Consider the following 23,333-nt stretch of genomic DNA (forward strand, 5'->3'; position numbering starts at 1 on the left):
AGTTTATTAAGTATTGGCGGTTCAAGTGATTAAATATCTGGAAACAAACATTTACATGAACCCAAAATACACTGATGATTGTGCTGGCGAACGATGAAACTATATGGTATCCGTGGGTTGTGGGAGGTCTCTGCTTCATCTCTCTCTCTCGACTAAGGGGTCCCTGGCCTGAAAACTTTGAAGACCCCTGCTGTAGATGTATGTATGGTGAGCGACATCATCGTACAATTGAGTATAAATTAAGCTGTCCCTCTCTGCCTGCCACACTTCTCTCCCTCTGTGCATTTATGTGGACGATATAGGAATGAATCACGCTGGAAGTAGTGAAGAAATAACTTTTCATGTGAAAACACCTCAGCTTTTATGGCGTTACTAAATGATCCATAATGCGGGCGGGGAGCACTCAGTCCTGCAGATTAAGGCGGGAGGAAGCCAGAGAGAAAGCCACCAGCACAGCCGTTATGCCCCCTCCGCCGGAGCCAGTGTCGCAACCGCGCCAGTCGAGATGGGCACAAATCTCTTTTACGAGGCTGCCTCTTAAATAGCTGTCAGTCTAGTGTCTCGCACGTGGTGCACTCCTGTGGCTCGCCTCTCGGTAATTGAACCATCTCCCCCAGAGTGCAGAAATGTTGAGGGAAGCCATTCCAACCGCCTGTGTTGATACCATTAAACAGAACTCACGCATAAATCCAAGTCGGTAGGGGCCAATATAAAGCTATCACTGCCTTCCCTCTAAAAAAAGAAAAATAGGAAACAAGAACATCTTCCTCACTTTATTTCACATGAGATGACCCCCAAATATTTTTTTTCATTACATATCCGTATTTCTTTATTTCCTCCTATTCCAATACATTGGTATTCTGCGTTTGTCTTAAGCTGTCATCAATGGAAATTATACATTACTCAAACATTGGAAAGAAACTAAGTATACCTTGGAAAGAGTGACCTTATTCCAAGTCATTAAAGGACAACTCCGCACTAAATAACATACAGTATATGCTCATTTTCCTACTTATATTGATCCCAAATACTGTCAATGGGGTCTATTAGGCAGAAATGCCCTGTCATCCAGTTTCCCCAGCAGACCCCAGCAGCCGTCATACCATAAAGTGTAGTCCATAAGCCTATTGCTACTTCAGCAATTTGTTTGCGGTCACTCTATGCTATGAGGGCTACTGGGATCTGCTGGGGGAACTGGACAGTCATTTGGGATCAATATAAGTAGGAAAATGAGCCTATTATGTTATTTAGTGCAGAATCCTTTAAAGATGGGGTGCCATGATTTTTTCCCCCTATAAAACATGATTATCTACTATTATGATTATACTAGGAGGAAGATTTTTTCCAAAAAAGTGTACAGAAAGAGCTAAAATTATGTTTTTATGTGGCCACACCCACCAGTTCATTGGTATGCGTGGTTGTCATGGTGGGTGGTGACACAGCTGAAGTTAGCCACACCCCACAATGTTGGGTGAATGGTAATTAGGGGAGGGGTTGATTCTGTGATGTAATAAGTATCTGTGTTTTTGGACCGGCACTTTTGACCCAGCAGGTGGCATCCTCCAGCTAAAAACCCAAATAGAAAGAGAATACATAATTGCTCGTAACAACCACACCAGGGGGTCTAATGTAGTACTGTCAACCGCCTAGACACATGAAAAACAGAAAAAGTACAAAACTATGGCACCGCCTCTTTAAGGAACTACTGTATAACAGTCCAAGGGCTCTATTATGATCCAGGTCTTATGCCTTAACTTCTTTGCCTTTTTTTACTATTTTGAAAAACATTTTTAAATACTTCAATTGCTGATCTACATCTGCACGTTGTGAGCTTGCAGATCAGCTATTTGAAATATAAAAAAAAATATGTATATATAGTAAAAAAAGGCAAAGAAGTTAAGGCATAAGACCTGGATCATAATAGAGCCCTAAGTGTTACCTACAGTACGTGCTTTATAACCCTGTGTTTGTTACCATTAGTAGTTTATTCTCCTCTTGGTCAGGCCTTATAATGACAGCGATAGATAATCATAACTGGCAGCAAACAACCAACAATCTCAATACTATAACACGATGAACACATTGTTCTCCCTGTTATTGAATCATATTGAAATGGCTAAGCCATATCCACTTCTACATTAAGCCTGTTGGGCAGTATGCAGATGGCGGTGAGCTCAGCAGCCCTGATCGAGGCCTCGAGGGTTATATGCAACTTACTTGCCAGACTGAAAGCTGAGAGATGGGAGACAACTAAAGCAGGTGAGAGTAACAGAAGAGAACACTAATGACAGAATTGGAGCTTCAGCGTTTTAATGCAACTTTTATGACATTGCCAGTTGAATATAATTTGCTTGGACTGTTTTAACAGGGAACAGCTTGGTTCTATGGGGAATGAGATAGGGGACCTGGATTTCCAATTAGGGTTCCACTTCAATCACCTAATAGAGTTGGACACAGACATAATGTTGAGTCAGTACCAGCCTGCTGCTGCTACCATGTCAAGAGAGACGGGGACAAAGACTGTGAGTCCCAAGTGAAACACTTAAAGAAATACATCAAGGTTCAAGGTGTTAATTTCCACCTGCACATACAATACAGCTTATCGCAACATTGCAGACATTCTTGTACGTTGAGCTTCCTCAAGGTAGTGTCGATAAAATAAACAAAATATGAAATAAATAGAAATTAATGTAAACTAGACCGGTGCCCTTCCGGACCGTGCACGTCAGGAACAATTTTGGGAACGATAAGTTTGGAATGCATGGTTTATGGTTATGCAATACCCAGTGTGCAGTAGGGATGGGACGATACGCAATATTATCGATAAAAAACACTCACGATAATCGTATTGTGGAGATTTAATTTATCGTGATATTGTCCTCCGTCATGCACTGGGATCTATTCACCTTTTATTTGCCGAGCTGCATATCCGGTACCACTTAAACCCTCTATAATTGGTAAAAGGTACTTACAATATACATTCTTTTTTTCACTTTCTATCAAATGCCTTTGCCAAAAATAGTCGATCTACAAGCTCGCAGCGTGTTGTGAGCTTGTAGATCTGCTATTTTTTGGCAAATGTTCCGCCCCAGATGAATGGATTTTGATTATCGCGATAATATCGTAAATCGCGATATGAAAGTTTCATATCGTCCCTTCCCTAGTGTGCAGTTAGAATACCCTTAGTACAGAACCCGTTACCAGAGTAGCCTACTAATAACGTTAGATAGTACAATCAATGCGTTATTTAAACACAATGCATGTTGGGAATGCATGTCGTAGCTTCATGCCAGGTAGTGGTACTTGTTATATTGTAATTTGTGGAATTCAGGGTGCTCAGGTGGAGCAGGGGTAAAAAGTAACCTACCTGCACACCATGCTGCACCTTTTTCATTTCATTCCAACCTTTATTTAGTTCTCTGTAACACACTGAGGGCTGGTGCCCTCTTTTTCAGGAGTGCCGAGATGACAACAAATTACAACTAATTTACAAAACATAGTTATACAAAATACAACAACAACATGCAAGGGAAATGAGAATACATTATGTAAATGACACAAATGATCAAAAGAAAATTCTATTACATGAGTTATCAACATCAATTAAAACAGGTAAAGTTTTGACCTAAACCGCCACCTGTCAGCAGGGAATTGAACTTGAGTAAGACAGTGGCGTTCCCATGGGGGCTCCTCACCAGTAAGTGAGCAGTAACCTCGTGTCACCAGGCTTTCTCGGGGGAAAGCCTGTTACAAAACTATGCTGCATCAAGGGTTCTATTGGGTAGGTTCTAAAAGTATGTCCTTGTGCGTGGGGAATTGTTTTGGGTTAAAATTGATTCTGATTTGGTAGTTCCAAAGTGTAGTCCGTTTTGACTACAAAATGACACCGGACTCCATCCGCTCCTGACCGGACCAAAAGCCAGAAATTGGAAGTGATCCCAGACTAAGTTGGCAGTAGTACAGTGGTTGACCACCGCGATTTTCTTAGCTTTTAACGTGGGCGCGTGTGTGTCCATCGTGCACGACTGTGCATGCGACTGTGCACGGATCATGCACGATCCCCAGTTTAATCCATGCCACCATTGCTGCAGCAGCGAACCAAGGAAGGTTAGGCAGGAACAGACAACACACGGAAGTTGGCACACCATGGGACGCCGCCTGGACGCCACCATGACACTTTTGGGTGGCGGAAGTGACGAAGTGCTCATAGACGCTAATGTTATTTTGGGTGGCACTTCCGCCACCCAAAGTGTCATGGCGGATGGCCATGGAGCCTAAAATGACATCGGTGACTGTTCTTGCTGAGACCTTCTTTGCAGCGAACAAGGAAGTGAATGGAGGAGAGATTGGCATAGACCATATTCACACCGTGGCCATCTTGGATCACATGACTTCCTGGGATAGCAGCCTACATTACAAACCATTGTGAACAATGGCATGATGGTCCCAAAATATGAGTTCTATTCAACCAATTTCTTTTTGCCAAATTGACAAATGGGCAGATGACAACATCAACATTCCCAAAATGATTAAATAGAAGGGTACATCCCCAATATTCATGGTAGTTAGGTTGCAACCTTACAGTCCTTACTGTGTACAAAGACTTGCTATCTGTGCAGTGCTTGCTCCACTATCATATTAACTATTTGTTGTTAGATTGTTTCTGATTAATATGCAACAATCACGATACAGTAATATTAACTATATGATGGCAGAGCAAGCACTAGTCTGCATACTGTAGCAAGTCTTTGTACAGAGTAACACTGCAACCTAACTACCATGAATATTGTGGATATACCCTTCTATTTAAACCTTTTGGGGATGTTGATGTTGTCACCTGCCCATTTGTCAATTTGGTCAAAAGAAATTGGTTGAACAGAACTCATATTTTGGGACCATCGATCCATGTTCACAATGGTTTGTAATGCAGGCTGCTATCCCAGGAAGTCATGTGATCCAAGATGGCCGCGGTGTGAATATGGTCTATAGAGGAACGTGTTGTCCCAAAAAAGCATATCCGTTTCCGGTCCCAAACCGGAAGCACTGCCTTTGGAGGCCGATCAGCGATCCGATTTTTTATTGTTTTGAATTAAATCTCAGAGGCAAATATTACTCCACATTTTACTCCATTTACTCCTCTACATTTATTACTCCTACTACATCTATTTGAAAACTTAGTTACTAATTACTTTGTAGATTTGGATTATTATTACAAAACATACATTAACCACCTCAACCCTATAGCTGATCTACAAGCCTACAAAGCATCACGATGCGTCACATTCTGAGCTTGTAGATCTGCTATTTTCAAAAGAAAACTTCAAATTGGACATTCTGCATAATGAGTACTTTCTACTTTTGGTACTTTAAGTACATTTTGATGCAAATACTTTTGTACTTTTACTCGTACATTTTGAATTCCAGACTTTTACTTGTAACAGAGTATTTCTACATTTACGGATGTGGACCCGTTTCGAAACGGGTCCCTATCCGGAATCAATGGGGATAAATTTACTCGAATAACATTTTTGTCTTAGGAATGTGACAAAAAACTAAAAATATTATTGAACTCTACTCTCCATGGCATGAGTAATCAATAGAAAAAAAGTCATTTTGGGGGGTGAACTACTCCTTTAAGTAAAACATTTGAGTACTTTTTCCCACCACTGCAGTAGGTAGTGTGCATTACAACAGCAGTGGCAACACAAATGTGTGGGGAGGATCAATTATCATAATGACAACAAAAAAAGTTGTAAAAGAAGGGCCACAGAGGAAAACATGTTTGTTTGTTTGCTGCTTCCATTACGGCAAACAGCTAAATAATTGCTACCGTGCCTACTGTGTTCATCTAAGAACAATTTGCCATGCTCTTTATCTTTATTTAGAGAGAGAAATATGTGTTAATGAATAATGAGATTTTTCCTTCATTAGACATATACTTAGACAGACACACTTTCTTCTTCTTTTTTTCCCCCATCCTTTTTTTTTTTTGCAATACAGTTTGCGTTAACATTTGTCAAGTCAGTAACTTCCCTATACTGTAGAGATCCCTCACCAGTAGGATCTGAGAGCTGCCAAATAGTAATGACTTCTCCCAATGAAACAGAGGCGAACCAGAGCGTTAATAATGACCGGGGCAGCAAACTCCCTGCTCCCCTTCCCTTTTAATATAAACACAATAAAGTAGCATATTTGCATTTATATAGTTCTTCCAAGCAGCCAGCGAGGACCCAGAAACAGCTGAGTGTCAAGCTGATTGTTACCTGGGGAAAATTAAGATAAGAGAATAATCCCGTGGATGGAAATGGCTTTGCTGGACGCAGAGGCACAGCGTCGGAGACAACCAGGTATAGACAGAATTAGCTAAGGCAGGGGGCCTGTCCTGTCGCCAGTAATGAAACCGGCTATGGTCTCTATATGGCTTTCTGTTTTCAATATGATAAAGACTGTATCACATTGATCTTCCTCCAACTGTGCAGCATATCATGCGTGATCTTCTAAGGGATATGCAGGCATGGGCCATTGCATATTCTGGTGAGATAATGACTTGCATTAAACTAGTGTACTGTACGTTGGGCATGCATTAAGAGCTACACATGTAAGTAAAGTACAGCAGGAGATGAAATACACTGCTACTGTTGGATTTAACGACACATCATAGCACCATGTGTGACTTAACTACAACTGCTGTGCTGTGGCTAATTATCATAGCCAGCCTCACTTGTGTACATGTGTACTCTCTATGCCATAGTCAGACTCTATGGCATAGATTGAGAGTGAAGCAAGCCAACTAGCCGTGTTTGCATGCAGGCCAGCCAGCTTCCAGCAAAAAGAGGGGAAATGCAATAAGGGGCTGCTGTTGGCGACAGCAGCAGGATAGTGATCTGGGCTGCCCGTGGTAATGGCCCCGTGGCTTTAATGATAATCCACTGTTCTGTCTTAGCCGTCTCCTCCCCACCCCTTGGGAGCTCCAATGGATGACAGGAAACAAACAGCGCTTTGACACTTCCCGCTAATTAGCATCATTAGCATACGGCCATTATGTGCCTGGACAGTAGCATGACAGGGCTCCGAGAGAGGCTACAGCTGTGACCTTTGGTGGACAACACCAGCTGTCAGTAATTACCTATGGACTTTGCCAGGGGAATGGAGACAGACTCCTCGTCCTTGAGGACTCATGGCTGCCTGTGCCAGGATTCTCTGTGCCTTTTCCGTCCTCGTTTTTTTTTTTTTTTTTGTCCTTCCGCCCTTTTAATGTAAGGTGTTTTTATTTATAGGGAGGGAAACAGCTCAGGCACTAAAAGGCTAGTCAGGGGTTGGTTCTTTTCCCAAAGCAGTTAGAGGAAGCTGTTGCCCATTAAGCTTTACGGGCTTTAGGCTGAGCTTTAACTAAAGCGTGTGACTAAATGTAAATATGTGCTTGTGTGTTGGGTGCCAGAGGCCTGCGTGTGTGTGCACACAGCTGACGAATAACATGGAACAGTAAGTGGGAAATAATGACTTTAGAGAATATTGTTGCTGCGCAAATCCCGATTTTGAGGGTTCTTATGGAAATGACTGCCTTCTCTCCATAAGTGCCAGCAATCGGTGATAATTGCTTGTTGTTGTGGATTTCATGCACCTTTATCAGTCTTTGAAGATAGAGATGTTAAATAACTTGAGGTTTCCTTTCATCTCCTGAGCACAGCTTGTGTGCCTGGGAGAGGCCGAGCAACCGTCTGCGCGTGGTTTAGCAGCAAGGTAATTTGAAACATCAAAAAAATTTGTTTGGAAAATGATGTACATAGAGATGAATCAGTTTCCCTGGCATGCCAGTGCCTCTATGCAATAACCTCTCGCTCTCTCGCTTTGTCTGTCTCTCTCTCTCTCTCCAACGTATACTAACACGTAGGCATGCATGTACTCAAGCGCACAAAGCAAACACACAGACACGGAGAACCCAGAGCGGGTCCCCAAACACCTGCTTTGCTGTTGTACACAAACTATTCTCTCTCTCCCCGACTGTTTCAGATGCCAGCGCTTGTCTGTGGCTTCCCCAGGTGGCCTGGCTCTGAACTTCTCTTCATCTGAGCCTTTGTTCTCTCTCTTTCTCCGTATCTCTCTCTTTGAATTTAGGAACATCCGTGATGAAGGTCATAGCGTCGGACGCAGACGACCCCACGTATGGCAGCAGTGCCAGGGTGGTGTACAGCGTCTTAGACGGGGAGAAGTTCTTCTCTGTGGAGAAACACACAGGTAAGCTGCTTGATTTTCCCTCTACGTACATATCTCTACCCCCCTTTCTTTCTCTCTCTCTCTGTCCCTTTCTCACACACCAACTCCCCTTTTCAAATGTGCGTCTTTTTCTCCTTTGTTATTTACCGTGGGCATAGACCTAGGCAGAGACAAAAGGAACAAGTTAGGCAGAGCTAAAAAAATTGCATGAAATTATCATTACACAGTCACAGATAAGCCCCCCTAATATATTCACAAAGGCATACTCAGAGATTAAGGGTTAACCAATCTTGCTCAAGGTGTATCTTGCACTAGCCACCAGTGGCGTATCCAGGAATGAGATTCAGGGTAGATGAAATGCCAGCTAAGTGCCAGCCCCGAAATGCCAGCGGTGGCCTTTTCGCCTTAACGTTGGCTACGCGCCTGCTAGCCACAAGCGTTAAGTTTGATTACTTGTGCAATGTTTGTGTTTTTGCTATGTGCCCAAGGCACATTAGCATGCTGCCACAGTAGGTGTTGCTTTAGTTTTTGATTGACCTTCCTGCATAACCTGACAATCAAAAACAAGAAATAAGCCCTAAGATACAACCTTAGTTAACAGCAGATACTTGGATGCAATTTAATGGCAATCACCCCTGCGTTCTCGATTAAACACTTAAACCCCATCATTAATTTCCACAAATAAAAATGCTAATAGCACAAGGACATTTAAATCTCCTGAGGGTTATAGCGTTGAATATCCCCCAAGATGCATAAAGTGTCAACTACTAGCAGAGACTGCGTCCCCAGTCAGCAGATATACCCGGTGAATTCCCTGCTGTGTGTTCGCGAGGCGGATGGCGGGGATAAGGCCTGAGCCTCGATCTCTCAGGCATAGCCCAGCGTTGGTGTTGCCTGCAAATGGCCCCCTGGGAGAAGCGCTAAACTTTTAATGATCCCTTTTTTTGGTCCCTGCCGCCTTGATTCGGTCGGCCCCGGTGCCGGGATGATAAATGGGTCTGCCTTGGCGGGGCAGAGCCGGGAGACCAGCCCCCCGTCTCACGACCTGCCGGTGCACCCCACACCCCACCCCACCATGCCTCCAATCCCTGCCAGGCAACCCCTCCACTTACACATACACACTTACACACATACACACACACACACGGCACGCACGCACGCACGCATGCACGCACACACACACATACACACACACACACACACACACACACACACACACACAGCCTACACAGTAAAGTCCTCAATGTTAATCGAACTCTGCGTGTGTACAAATGGAACCAAATATAGACCCTTATGGTTCAATTAATCCTTGTGATTTTTACAGTGTAATAGGTGCGATTTGAGAAGGTCAGAATGAGTAGAGGAAACAGAACAGCTGTGTGTGTGTGTGTGTGTGTGTGACCCCCCTCCACTCTGTGTGTGTGTGTGTGTGTGTGTGTGTGTGTGTGTGTGTGTGTGTGTGTGTGCGCGCACGCGCGCGTGCGTGTGTGTGTGCGTGCGTGTGCGTGCGCGTGTGTGTGTGTGTGTGTGTGTGAGACCCCTCCAGACACTCTCTAGTGACTCACTTGTCTTTTTAAAGTGTTTTCCAGCCCGAGGTCAGATTGGATGGGAATTGTCCAAAAGGGTTTCTGAGCAGCGGGGTCCAAAGGTGCTACCATAGAATGTGTAGAAACATCCTTGAGGACACCCTAGTATGGAAATGGCCACTGCTAAAGACATCCAGACAGGATGCTATAACACGGGGTCGGGGGACCCCCAGGGGTCCTTGAAACAGTTCCCTGGGGTCCCAAGCTAAGGACCAATGGCAATGTATCAAATGAGGATCTGAGGTCTTATTGTGGGCTTGCTGAAAGGCGAGACCAGTATGTTATAGTGCATTAACGACTTGTGATTTTTGCAAGTCGACTCGACTTGCAAAAAGTTGAGTTGAAGTCGACTTTATCGTTTGATGACGTCATCACGTCACACACGACCCCCCAATTATTTTGGGGGGTCCCCAGATGATTTAACTTAATGTGAAACATTGTTTTCTCACTCAACTGTAAACAAACCAACATAAAGTTTAAGTGTATAGAGGGTATCTATCTTCACATTTCTAAAGTGCCAATTTAAGGGCTTTTTAATACCTCTAAAATGACAAATTAAACATTGTCCAAATTGTCAAATATATAGAGGCAGAAATTGTGAATGCGAGGCGCTGTGAACTTGTGTAATGAAGTCGACTGAGTTGACTTGTCAACGTTTTCATTAATGCCCTAGTATGTTATACCAAAACTTTAGTCTAGTTTATTCTCCTCAAAAAAATGATCAGTACAAAGGCAGGGCCTTCAGCCAATGAGGGAGGGAGATATAAATAATAGGTCGCACTTGTTGGTGGTCAAGAACACTGCTCCCTCATTTATATACTAAGATTATTCTCCTTTAGCCAATGAGGGAGCAGTGAGCCCACACTGTTTCGTAGGAACAGTATTTCTAGTTATTATTAGGCCACAGATCATTGGCAGAGTGGAGAGGGAGTGGTGCTAGCTGGAGGATTGGTCAAGCTTCACATGACATTTTGGCTATCCAGCCTTTACATAGGTTACAACACTAGAGGGAGCGCGCACAGCGATCTGATAATACAAACCCAATAACCCATAGTACAAATATGGGAAATTCTCCTTTTACAACACTGCCACTCAAGTGTGGAATTCCTTGACTATTTCCCTTAAAACATGTAACTTGCTGGCCTCCTTCAAAACTGCCCTGAAAATTCACCTTTCAGGAGGCCAGAGGCGAAGGTAGTCAATCATCACTTCTATAAGACAGGCGAGAAGTGAGACCGCCCCACCTATGTTACCTTACACCCACCCCCGCTTTTCCCCTGCACTGAACATATAGTGTTGCTACTGTATGTCTGTAAATTGAGTGCCAAGGACTTCCGACGTAAATCACATTTGCAATTTCCCAAAATTGCATTTCTAGTTATTATTATTATTATTCATTCTTAGTTGTATCTCTTTTTATCTGTACTGTATCTGTGCTATGCTTCATAGTGCGGTACTGCAGTACCAGCTGACAACTGAATTTCCCTTGTGGGATCAATAAAGGTCTATCTATCTAAACCGGGGGTCCTTGAAATTAAACATCACTGTACTATAATAACACCATGAACAAGCCTCACAAAAGCACAAGATCAATCCCAAAGGAACCTCTTCCATGAACCTCTTCAACTTGCCTTGAAGTGAATCAAGACTCTCGCTTGTTTTCCTCTATGAAATAATACACATATTTTGCACATTCAAAATTCAAAATGTTCTGGAAACCAAAGAGCAACAGTTAATCAGGGTGTCTTTGTAACGACATCTCTCACAGGGATTGTTATACTTATGACAGTATTGAGGTGTCTTTCTTTGTAAAGAAAATTCTCTCAGGGATTGTTATGATGGTATATGAAGGCAATAACACCTCACAGATCCTGTGTTAGTTTTTCAAACAAATGTTGAATTGAACAAAAGCAAAACACTGGCATTCATGGTCGGTTGTGCATTCACAGAACAAGTCCTGTTGAGGAAGAAATAGAGCTATCGTCATTTACATTTCGTGCTCACTCATTTCTTTCCCTCTTTCCTATATATAACCTTTTTTTCGAGCTCCTTAATAGCTAGGCTTTTGGCCTGAGTTTTGGCGTTTTTGACATCCACACTGGCTTCCCCAGTGACGTGTACATTCATTTGCAGTCAACATGGGAGACATATAATGAATATAAATCCTGCTAAAGGAATTTTACATTCAAATGTGCTGAATAAAATCTTATTCAATGCAGGGAGGGGGTTAGTGTTGAGAAAGGGGGGGGGGGGGGGGATGCATCATAAATGCATCCCCTCTGGCTTCCTGGGGATGAAAGAGGACCATGTCATTTGCCTCCCTCCTTAGCTCCGCTGCTGCATGTACTTTTGGCTACTCGCATACAAACATGGCCCCGAGCTACTTGGAGCCAAATGTGACTAGAATCACTGAGTTGTGTATTCAACACAATGTAAACCTTTGGGGAGGGAGAGGCAGCACAAGCCCAGGAAATGCAACAATAGATTTTGACGTGGAAAATCCCGGGAGAGGGGCAGAATAGAAATATTATATTACCACACAGTGAAGCGGCTAACCTCTGTTGTGCCACTGCTGCTGGGCTGGCGGGTGGCAGTGTGTGGCAGGGTGTTGGTGTGCATGACTGTGTATTATTCCCACGTGGAGTACAGTGATATTATAATGCCATTTATCCACATCAATCCTGTCGTCCGTGATGCCCGCTGGCCTGGCGGTCCTGGACAAGGCTGCTCTGTGTTGCTCTGTGCAGCCTGACGGCATGTCACGGGTTCGAGTCCCGTTCCCAACCTTTGCTGTGTGTCACTCACTTTTTTGTCAGGAAACATGAAAAAAAAAAGAAAAGCCTAAGAATAAAAAAAGAAATGTAAATGTGATGTCATAAGACCTTTAATGTCTTTGACTTTAACCATTCCACAGTAATGTGTTTTTGACATAAACAATATTTTTAGTCCTGAGTCTCTGCCAGCAATCGACACTCTTTGCCAGAATTACACAGGCACTCCTTCGCAAGTGCTGACATTTTTAGCACTGCTGGCTCTGGGGAGAAAGAGAATTTTAACCTTCAGTTCAAAAATGTGTGTCAAACCTGAAATGTGCTTTACAAAATAAACCTGCCCTTTCTCGCATTGCCTACAGAAACAAAAGTTATACATAGTATGACATTACTTTTGTTTTGTACCAGATCTACAAGCTCACAACCTGTGAGCTTGTAGATTGATATTCCTCCTTTTTGTCGTACGACAAAATGTACGTGATTAATTATGCCATCATATTGTCACCCTAAAATACTAAACAAAAATATGGAGCTGAAATGCCGTCTATTCTTCCCCTGTGCTTTGGTCACAATGTCAGCAAGGACATCTGCGATTGGACACGGCATCCTGACCTGAGTGTTGGTACTGTGGAACACACACTGGGTCAGTCACGGTGACCCAGACCGCAGTCATCTATTCACAAATATCCAATTTTTCTGCAAGTAGGGGATTGGATTGTTCTTTCAAACTCGGCAGAACTCCTTCCTTCTTTGAAGTGTAAGACTGGTGTGGCTTAACTCAGTAGAGAGCCTGTTTTCAACTCAGCACAGAGCCTGTTGAAATGCAACTAAAATGTGCTCCCTGGGCAGATTAAGAGAAGCCATTGTGATTGTTTTGTCTCTCTACCTCTCCCCAGGGGTGTCGCACCAAATTCTGGGCCCTGGGTACAAGGATTCACTGCGGGCCCCCCATGAGCTTTAACTATTTTGTGCTTTAACTATTGAAAAATAGCAGATTAGATCTGTTATTTTTTTTTAAATTGTGAACATTTGTGCAAGTCTTTGAATATTTCAAATCCTTCTAAAGTTTTAACTTTTTTAACCTATGTTTCTATGTCAGTGGTGCTCAAACTTTTTCGTTTGAAGGACCCCCAAAATGACATGTATTTGGCCACGGACCCTCATCTCAAAATATTTAGTTCCAGGGACCCCCCACAAGCAACATTTGAGTTACAAATGTTCGCTTAAAAAATAGATAATTATATTCAAAGATTTGCACACATTTTCACAACGTTTCAAAAATAGCAGATCTACAAGCTCGCAGCACCAAGTGCCGCGACCTTGTATTTTTCAATAGAGCTGCTACTTTTCAATAGCTAAAGCATAAATTCCAGGCCCCTCCACCTTGGGCCCTAGTAACTCAGTTCCACTTCCCCCCCCTTGTGACGCCCCTGCTCTCCTCTCCTCTCCCATCCCCTCTCTCTCTCCCTCCCTCTCTCTCTCTCTCTCTCTCTCACTCTCTCAATTTCCGTTCCTCTGTGACTCTTGCTCGAACCCTTTCTCTACGCAAATCCACTGCCTTGTACTAGAGGTGCAGCCTGACTCATGGGCTTGGCTTTCACCGTAGAGCAGTTGTCATAAGCTTCATTCTGGCAGAGGCAGGCCTTCATTCCGATGCCTATATATTATTCATTCTAATACAGCTCAGCCCTATAATGGTATAAGCACGGTGCTGCAAAAAAAAAAAGACACAATCTCGTCTATCGGGATTGGCTCAGGGAGGGGTGAATTGGAATGCACTGCACTTGTGTGCCAGTAATAGTGTGTTTAGCTGAAGTTGATATTGAAAATGGGAGGGTGTTATGAAGTTGCAGGAAATCTAACCTTTTCATTCGTCTCTATCCGCCTCTCCCCTCCCCCCTCTCTCTCCGTCTCCGTCTCCGTCTCCGCTCCCTCTTCTCTCATCTCTCCTCTTCCATCCTGCCATCATCATCAGGGATAATCCTGACAGCTGTGGCAGACCTGGACCGTGAGACCCAGGACCGCTACGAGCTGGTTGTCAAGGCCACGGACATGGCGGGTCAAATGGGCGGTCTCTCCGGCTCCACTACGGTGACCATCGTGATCACTGACGTTAATGACAACCCGCCACGCTTTCCACAGAGTGAGCCTCTTGCACACACACACACACACACACACACACACACACACACACACACACACACACACACACACACACACACACACACACACACACACACACACACACACACACACACACACACACACACACAGAACTAACACCAATCAAGGATTACGGCAGATTACCTGCTGAGTGGCCAACTCAGCAGGCCATACTGGCAGAGAGAATCATTCTATCATCACTGTCAGGCAGAAACCTTGTATCTCCATATTTGGTCTTTATATTTTTGTGTATTAATGACCATGCAGATTAGTTTTTTTTGCCTCTGGGGGCACTACCTCCTTTTTTAATGTAAAACAGGAACTTGGTTTGGCTCCTCCCTATTCTTAGTCCACTTCCTCCCGGGTGCTTCTGTGTTTATTCCTAACAACCTTAGCTGCGTCTCAAGTAATCCTATTTCCTAGTTCCTATTCTATTCCTAGGTTCCTATTTCCTTGCTTTTATGTTAGTCCTTCCCATTGAGGAAATAGAGAAGAGGAGACATCCCATTCCTGATGACAACATCATAGGGGCGTTCTATTTTCAGTGGGCGGGACTAACATACAAGGAAATAGGAAAGAAGTGTAGGAAATAGGATCTAATTTAAGGACTTGAGACGCAGCTCTTACATGTTTAAGGTAGTGGTATTGACAGATTCTGAGGTTAGGAGAATCTGTCTTGAGAGATTAATCACATTGTGACACGTGAGCTTTTCTCTCTATTGAGTGAAATTGATAAATTTGTCTTTTTTTTTTTTTTATTTAACACATGAAAAGTATTAACAAGTGCTTGTGACAACTACATTGGATTCATTATTTGGAACACAGGCTCTTTTTTATTCCCTTAAAAGTAAAGCTTTTGGACAATTAGCCATATTGTAAATGTGGTGCTTGATAGAGAAAGAGAGACAAATGAGCAGAGAATGTGGGAGGATGTGCTCACACAGCCTGTTATGAAGAAAAAGAGCCGCCTAGATTGCTTTTTCTGCAAAAAAAAAGAAAAGAAATTAAAATCATGTGGATCTCTGGAACCAGATGGGAATGGTGTTTGCCGCGTAGGCTATGCCCAATATGGATTTTGGGCTTCTGACCAATCCCAAACTAGAGATGGGATTAATGGCTCTTTGAAGTGAGCTGGATCTCTGGGATCCGTTCCTTTCAAAGAGCCGTTCAAAAGACTGTTTCATTTTAGTTACTAGTTGCTTAGGAGATTTTGATTATAATTACAAATCACTTCAACCCTATACATTTTTTTCAGACATATAGCGTTGCGACGCATTTTCAAATGATTTTTCTACATTTTATTCATTGGAAAACCTGTGAAATGGGACATTCTGCATAATGGGCACTTTCTACTATTGGTACTTTAAGTACATTTTGATACCAATTATTTGTACTTTTACTCAAGTACATTTTAATTCCGAACTTCTAATTGTGATATTTCCACATTGCATTATTGATACTTTTACTTAAGTAAAGAATTCGAGTTATTTTCCCACAACTGTTCATTTAGAAAGGAACGGCTCCCTACTGCGAACCGGATCCCATCGTTCATTTCAAAGAGCCGTTCAAAAGACTCGATTCGTTGGCGAACGTCCCACCTCTATCCCAAACACCCCCTTTAGCCAGACATCTACTTTTGGAGTGCCCTCCTCTGGGTAGTGGTCCTACAGAAGTGCCAGTGTTTGAAACGGAACACTTCTCAACTTCACCACTCCTCCCCCCGGTGGCTGTTTGGAAAATCATTAAATGGTTTGCATTGGCAAAAGTAAATATGATGATGGGCCTTTTTTCACCTGTCTCTGAAGTCTGCTTCTGAATTTACAACAAACAGAGGGACAATTAGAGGGGGAGCTGGCCCATAAGGTGTGTGCATTTGGAATTGGACACCCTACCCTGGGCAAAACGTAGAGCCAAGTGCGATGGAATACTCCAACATGTTCATTTCATTTGATTCATTTATTTGTTTATTTGGACAATGCACATTAACACACCGGGTGCCCAGGATTATTCAAGATTTAATCGGCAGTTGCCATGGAGACACGCTTTTTTACCTTGTTTGGGAGCTCCAGGGAAAAAGTAATCTGAGTAAATGTAAACCGAGTATGTCCTGTTTATTTTCACCATAGTATTTTCTCTCACTCAGAACAGAAAAATAACAATCACAGACATCAGTTTTTGTAGAGAAGGCTGCGTTTTAAACATGAACGTGTAGGAGATACGTAAATGCGGTCACGTGATACCCCGTTGCATTTCGGAAATTGTAGTGTTTCTCTTAACAGGCGGGTGCCTTGTACAGTAAACTTAAGTTTACTGTAAGACACCCCCGCGACGCATCGAGGGCACACAGAGACATCAAAGAGTTTGATGCGTTGGCACGTCGTGGACCTCCTATGAGTTAATGAACATGAGGCAATGTAAATGCAACGGATTTAGCAGGATGCTAATTTTCGTCCGTAATCCCCAAACATCAAACATCAACAATACTGACATAACAAGGCACAGTGAGTATACAAATACAAAGTAAATTTTGAAAACAGTAGATCAGAAATAAATAAATAAAGGAAAAGGAAAAGGTTTAAAACTAATTCCAGGGTAGACCTACTCTATTGTGGACCGACAAGTCATACAGGATCACAAGACTGGTTACTCTTCAACCGCTGTTTCAATTGACCTTTTAGGCTGAGAAAGTGGGGATCTCCCTTAGTGAGACAGGGAGCTCATTCCAGCATTGACAACCTATAATAGAGAGGACATTTTGTCTAAAGGCAGACTTTCTGCCACCGATCTCATATTCACCCCTAGACACTGACCTGGTATCATAAATACAGTTTAACTTTATTGTTTTTTCTAGCCGAAACAAACAAAGTTATCTGAGAACGGTAGTTTTATAGCCTACTCAACGCGGCTCTGAGTTGTGAACGTTAGACCCACCCACTGCACACAGTGGTGATGTGATGATTTTGACCACAGATATCCACTGTTTGTTTACATCATCCCCCAACATGCTTTGACATAATGTCCCAGAGATTCTGCTGGAGAAAGCACTCCACTCAGCCAAAAAATAATCTTGTGGGGCACTAACACCAATCAGGGAATGGTGTCAGCCATGCTGACTGGCCCAAAATACTGTCAGAGAAAATCATTTTATATTAATTCATGTGCTGGTCCAACACTCGACCCATAACTGGCTATCAAGTGATGGGAACTGAAGCCTGCCCCGGTACATGTCCCTTGTCCCCATATGGGGCTCTAGAGAGGTCTGAATCAATATTCAAGCCAGTAACACAGATTTTTTATTTTAGTTTTTTGCCTCATAGCTAGCTCTTGTGGTAATTATACAGATTTATTATAGTGAATTAAGGACATCTTAGGTGCCAAATTCACTGTCGGCCCGAATTATGCGCAATAGGTACTGAGTAAAAAAAAGTGTATTATGACAAAAATGTCATAAAGTATATCATTTTCAGAAAAGGGCTGCAGTATTATGGAATATACTGTAAGTGCAACATCTACGACTCATACATTAATTTATTTCCATCCCTCTTTCACTCTGTCTCTACGAACCTCGCTCTTAAGGCTAATTATATATTGTTGAATGATGTGTCATATGCCAGTTCGGTCAAGACTAAAATGCGTTATTTTTGTCTTATGACACTATCATTCAATGAAGTATCATTAGCCCTTTACATTAGCTCTTAGACCTACCTCTTTATATTTAGACTATTTTTGGAGCGGTGAAAGCGCTCCCAATAGACAGGTATGTCCGTGGGTATGTGGCTGGGTGGCTGGCTGGGTGGCTGGCTGGGTGGCTGGCTGGCTGGGTGGCTGGCTGGCCGTGTCCGTAGCCTGGCAATACCTTGAGTGGCCACACACAACACACTAGTTAAAGGAGGGGCGCTGTTTTGTGCAGGCCAGGCACACTCACCACTCACTCACAGGCACAGTTTACAGTTTACAGTTTAGGCATTTAGCAAGCTGCTCAGATTCACCGCTCCACTTCGAACCGAGGTTTGATTTTTCATTCTACCTCTGTAATACGGAGACAGAACATAATGCACACGTATGCATACGCACGCACGCACGCACACACACACATGCACACACCCAGATGAGAGATGAGAAGACATTTTAAAGGCTAACAATGTAATGTATTGTGGCACACACCGCTGCCGAACCTGGCTGGTTTAATTACATGATGCACAAACAGAAGAGAAGAAGCACTCAATGTCTGGCACCGTTGTATATCCTCTTTCAGTGACACAGCAAGCCTCTTCTCAACTGCAGACACATTAGCATCATAAGCCAGAGGTTATCCGGTGTGGACTCCACACTGAATAACCTCTGGCTTATGAATAAAACATTTTATTATTACCCATTTCCTTTCTAGGAGCAGTAGAACGAGAACTTTCCCATGTCTGTTCTACATTTGGGTGCTACCAGATCATGGTCGCTCCCTCTGATATTGTGGCTGTGGGTGTCACTCACTTTGGATAGGTAGTTACTGTATGTTTATTTGCTTAACCCTGTCTTCTACCCTGAGCCATCCCAAGAGAGAGAGAGAGAGAGAGAGAGAGAGAGAGAGAGAGAGAGAGAGAGAGAGAGAGAGAGAGAGACAGAGAGAGACAGAGAGAGACAGACAGAGCCAGACAGTTGGTTTAACAGGCCCCTGGTAGATTTCACTTGATATGTCACCATAATATGTGATTGATTGACTCTGATGAAGATGCACCACATGTGAAAACATTAATCTGGCTAGCTCAATAAAGGTTTATTGCTTGCTGTGATACTTTAGATCATGTCTTTGTGGAGGGCTGTGTCCTCTGTACATGTCCACAAAACTGTTTTCTTCCTACTATAATGATAGTTTTTTTCTCATGGTGCATTCACATAGCAGCTACAAAAGCTGCTAAGCGACCAAGTGTTGCCAGCTCTACTGACGCTGGAGTCACTATGCACAGCATGTCAAAAACATACTGTATGTCCGTGTGGGAGCGACGAGTGACAAAAATATAAAGGAACATAAAGTATAAAGGCTCATGTAAAAAAAAGGGAACTGGCTGACACAATTCATTTTCCCTCCATTAAAGTGGAAATGATCAAATAAAAAAAACACAATATTGATGCCATCTCTGAAGTTGAAGCCATCTCAACTTTTTTCTAGCAGGTGTCAAAAGGGTCGGGCTTCAACAATGCTGTTTGGCCACAAATTCAGTTTGGAAAGCAGATCCATGCAGGCCTTGCAAACTGTGCAAAAGGATTCGCTTGAATATGTTAACCAGTTGCTATGTTCAATGTTGTGAATGAACCCCGGCAGCACTGAAAGTCTTACTGACATGGACTGACAGTTTAGCATATGCACAACACTCGAACCTGCCAGACATATCGTAGTGTATAACCCCTGACAGGAACTCAATATGAGCTGTCAGTGCCGCTAACAGCAATGACATAATGTTATACAGTAGTATGTTCAACATAAATGGTCCACTCTGTGAGAACGGTCTGATACTCAATGAGAGTTTTGTGAACTGGATGGTATGCTGTGAACGTGTTGACATTCACTGACCACAGACCTTTCTATGGTCCCTTGCTCATCCTGATCCTTTCCTTTATTGCATTCTCTCATCCTTTCTCCCCTCCTGTTTCTTCAATTCATCTCTTTGACTCGTGTTATATCTTTCTTCCTATGCCCGCTTCATTCTTTGTCATCTTCTCCACATGCACTCTCTAACCTCAACGTCTTTCTCATAACACCTTCCATCACTTATTTATTTTCCTTCTACCCTTCTTTCCCCCTGTGTCAACACTTACCACGTCACCAACCAGAGATGTACCAGTTCTCGGTCTCGGAGGGGGCACCCGTGGGGACCTCAGTGGGCCGTGTCATCGCCACTGACGCGGACATGGGAGAGAACACGGACATGAGCTACCTGATCAAAGACCAAGAGGGAGGGGAGCTCTTCAAGGTCACCACCGACCCTCAGACACAGGAGGCGGTAATCTCCGTCAAAAAGGTAAGGGTGCTGTTAGCTGTTGGTCAGTGGTGCTCTGTTCCTAATGCTGCAAAGAAGTCCATTTCTTTACCTCCAATAGTGGACCATTTAGTCTGCTGTCATAAGTAAAGTATTAGTTAGCAATTATACAGAGGATAACAACCTTTTTAACATGCTTAATGCAAGAAACCTTACAGCTACAACATTAGCTTCATGACAGATGAAAGGCTCAATACGCTTGAGCTAGCAGCTCTGCTTCTTATTATCAGTGCGTCCTACCAGAGGTGTAGTCTATGGGATGTGCAGGCATACACTGCATGCCCACTGGGAGTTTTTGTAAGCCTTGTACAAAATTTGCACAGATATGTAATTGCCACCGTAGTATTGATACTTATGAGGATTATGATGATTGCAAATGCGTAAAAAATGGCACACACTAGAAATGTGACTCCCTGAAAATCAAGTGTTTCACCCAGGGCTGATGCCTGAGGCTGGACTCATACATTCAGCTGCATCTGAAACGCAAGCAGAGACTCGGGTGGTAGTGTGTGGTGGTGGCAGGGCGACGTCACCACGATGCCAAAGGCAAAGCACGGCGTACTGTAAGACCATAATAAACCTCCTCTTTGGCCTTCCTCTTCCCCTCTTGCCCGGCAGCTCCATCTTCAGCATTCTTCTCCCAACGTACCCCTCATCCCTCCTCTGCACGTCCAAACCATCTCAATCTCTCATAGCATCCTCAATTCTGACACTTCTAGCTCTGCCTCTCGTCCGTGCCATTTACAAGCCGTACAGCATGCTTTGGTCTCACTACCGTCTTTTGCCTCTTGCCTGTCACTCTTGCTGGTACCCTTCTGTCACAAATCACTCCTCCATCCGTTCCACCCTGCCCACATTTTCAAATATTCTTTTTTGGAAAGACTTTAATACTCTTTCCAAAATACTATATTTTAATACTCCACTACACATTTCAAAGACAAATATTTTACTTTTTAATGAATATTGTTCTTTATTTCCATGAAGATTCTCGTTACTCATTACTTTTATAGATTGTCAACTGTTAAATTGCCTTTCTTCTCTCAAATGCTATTTTCAAAAGATTAAAAACAAACGTTTGGGTTTGAGCTGGTAGAAGCAGACAAGTGCAAGCAATATCTGCTTTCAAAATAAAACACATCCATTCCATTTTGTTGGCAAAGCACAAAGGACTTGCCAAGCATTGATAAAGGCATGCAACAGATGCACACACTGCCACACAGTACCATGTTTGTGCAGCTGGAGATATGGATATGGAGATCTTCCCAGCTGTATCCAACCTGTCGCTCAAGTAAAACACAACCTTCTGCTGCCTGTGAAATGCTGCAGCTGGATTGATATTCAGCCCAAGAAGGGCAAATTTAATTCACACAACTTAATTTTCTCTAGTGTTGTCTTCAAGGCAGCCATCGTGCATTGGGTGTATCGTTTGTAGCCTTGGTAGCAGTCTAGCAGGTTTTGCCTTATTAATTGTAAAAGGTCTGGCTGGTTTCACTGAGGGAAAAATCACACCCAGTGTGAAGTGAGCAGTTACTTTTAATGTCAGGGCTGCTCAACAGCGCCACTTAGTCACCCAGTGGTATTGCAGCTGTTGCTACTCATACAAGCAAATATAGAAAGAGACATACTGTATACTGTCCATAGCGTCACTGTCGGGCAGAAACCTTGTATCTCCAAGTTTCAAATTTGTACGTTTTTTTTTTTTTTTTGAGCGGTGGTGACGCCGCTCCTTAGAATGGCCGTGTGTGTATGTCTGTAGCCTGAGGTGTATGCAGGAGTGTGTATCCGTGTATGTGTCTGTAGCCTGATGTTGAATCTAGCCTGAGCATCAATTGCAACAAACACGCACGCACAGGTACGCACGCACGCACGCACGGCCATGTGTGTATCAGTGTATATATGAATGTATGTATGTATGTATGTATGTATGTATGTATGTCTGTCTGTAGCCTAGTACCACTGGTTGACCAAAGAGGGTGCTGTTGCTTCTAGCCTGAAAATCAACTGCAACACACACACACACACACACACACACACACACACACACACACACACACACACACACACACACACACGGGGAGGGGGGGGGGGGGGGTCACACACACAAGCACCCCCCCCCCCCCCCCCCCCATATTATTATTATTATTATTTTTTATATTTGTTTTTAATCTTTTTTAAATCTTTTTTATTATTATTTTTATTATTATATTTATATTTGTTTTGCTGTTGCGCAGCCTCCACAACCACCGCTCAGTTCACACGGGTGTGATTTTTTTTTCATAAAGTAAAGCCCTGCTTCATCACACGGTTTTGGACATACACGGTTTCCACCCGACAACAACGGTAGGGACATACACACTCTGTAAAGCATGGGAGCGCTTGCAGCGCTCAAAAAGTACCGTTGCAAATATCTGTAAACTATGCGATTAGCCATTTAGCAATGTATTGTACTGGCCATGCAGGGCAGGCATATGGTGGTAAACAACATTGTTACAGTTTTTCTCGCTTTTAATGTCAAAATAGATTTTTGGATTTCACTTGGAAATAATTGCAGAAATAACAATGCAGGATGT

At 43.1% G+C, this 23,333-nt stretch overlaps 1 protein-coding gene across 1 annotated transcript in view; it reads left to right on the forward strand.

The window, feature by feature from the left end:
• cdh22 (cadherin 22) overlaps positions 1-23,333 on the forward strand; it is a gene marked incomplete at both ends in the record, with an annotated part of 130,372 nt that overhangs the window by 30,976 nt on the left and 76,063 nt on the right. Inside the window, 3 exons of the mRNA XM_080728487.1 lie at positions 8,116-8,235; positions 14,547-14,714; positions 20,558-20,745. Of these exons, the coding sequence (XP_080584613.1) occupies positions 8,116-8,235; positions 14,547-14,714; positions 20,558-20,745 (476 nt within the window). The remainder of the gene's footprint in view (positions 1-8,115; positions 8,236-14,546; positions 14,715-20,557; positions 20,746-23,333) is intronic.

The sequence above is a fragment of the Nannobrachium achirus genome (genome assembly GCF_963921795.1).
Source record: "Nannobrachium achirus genome assembly, chromosome: 6".
NCBI lineage: Eukaryota > Metazoa > Chordata > Actinopteri > Myctophiformes > Myctophidae > Nannobrachium > Nannobrachium achirus.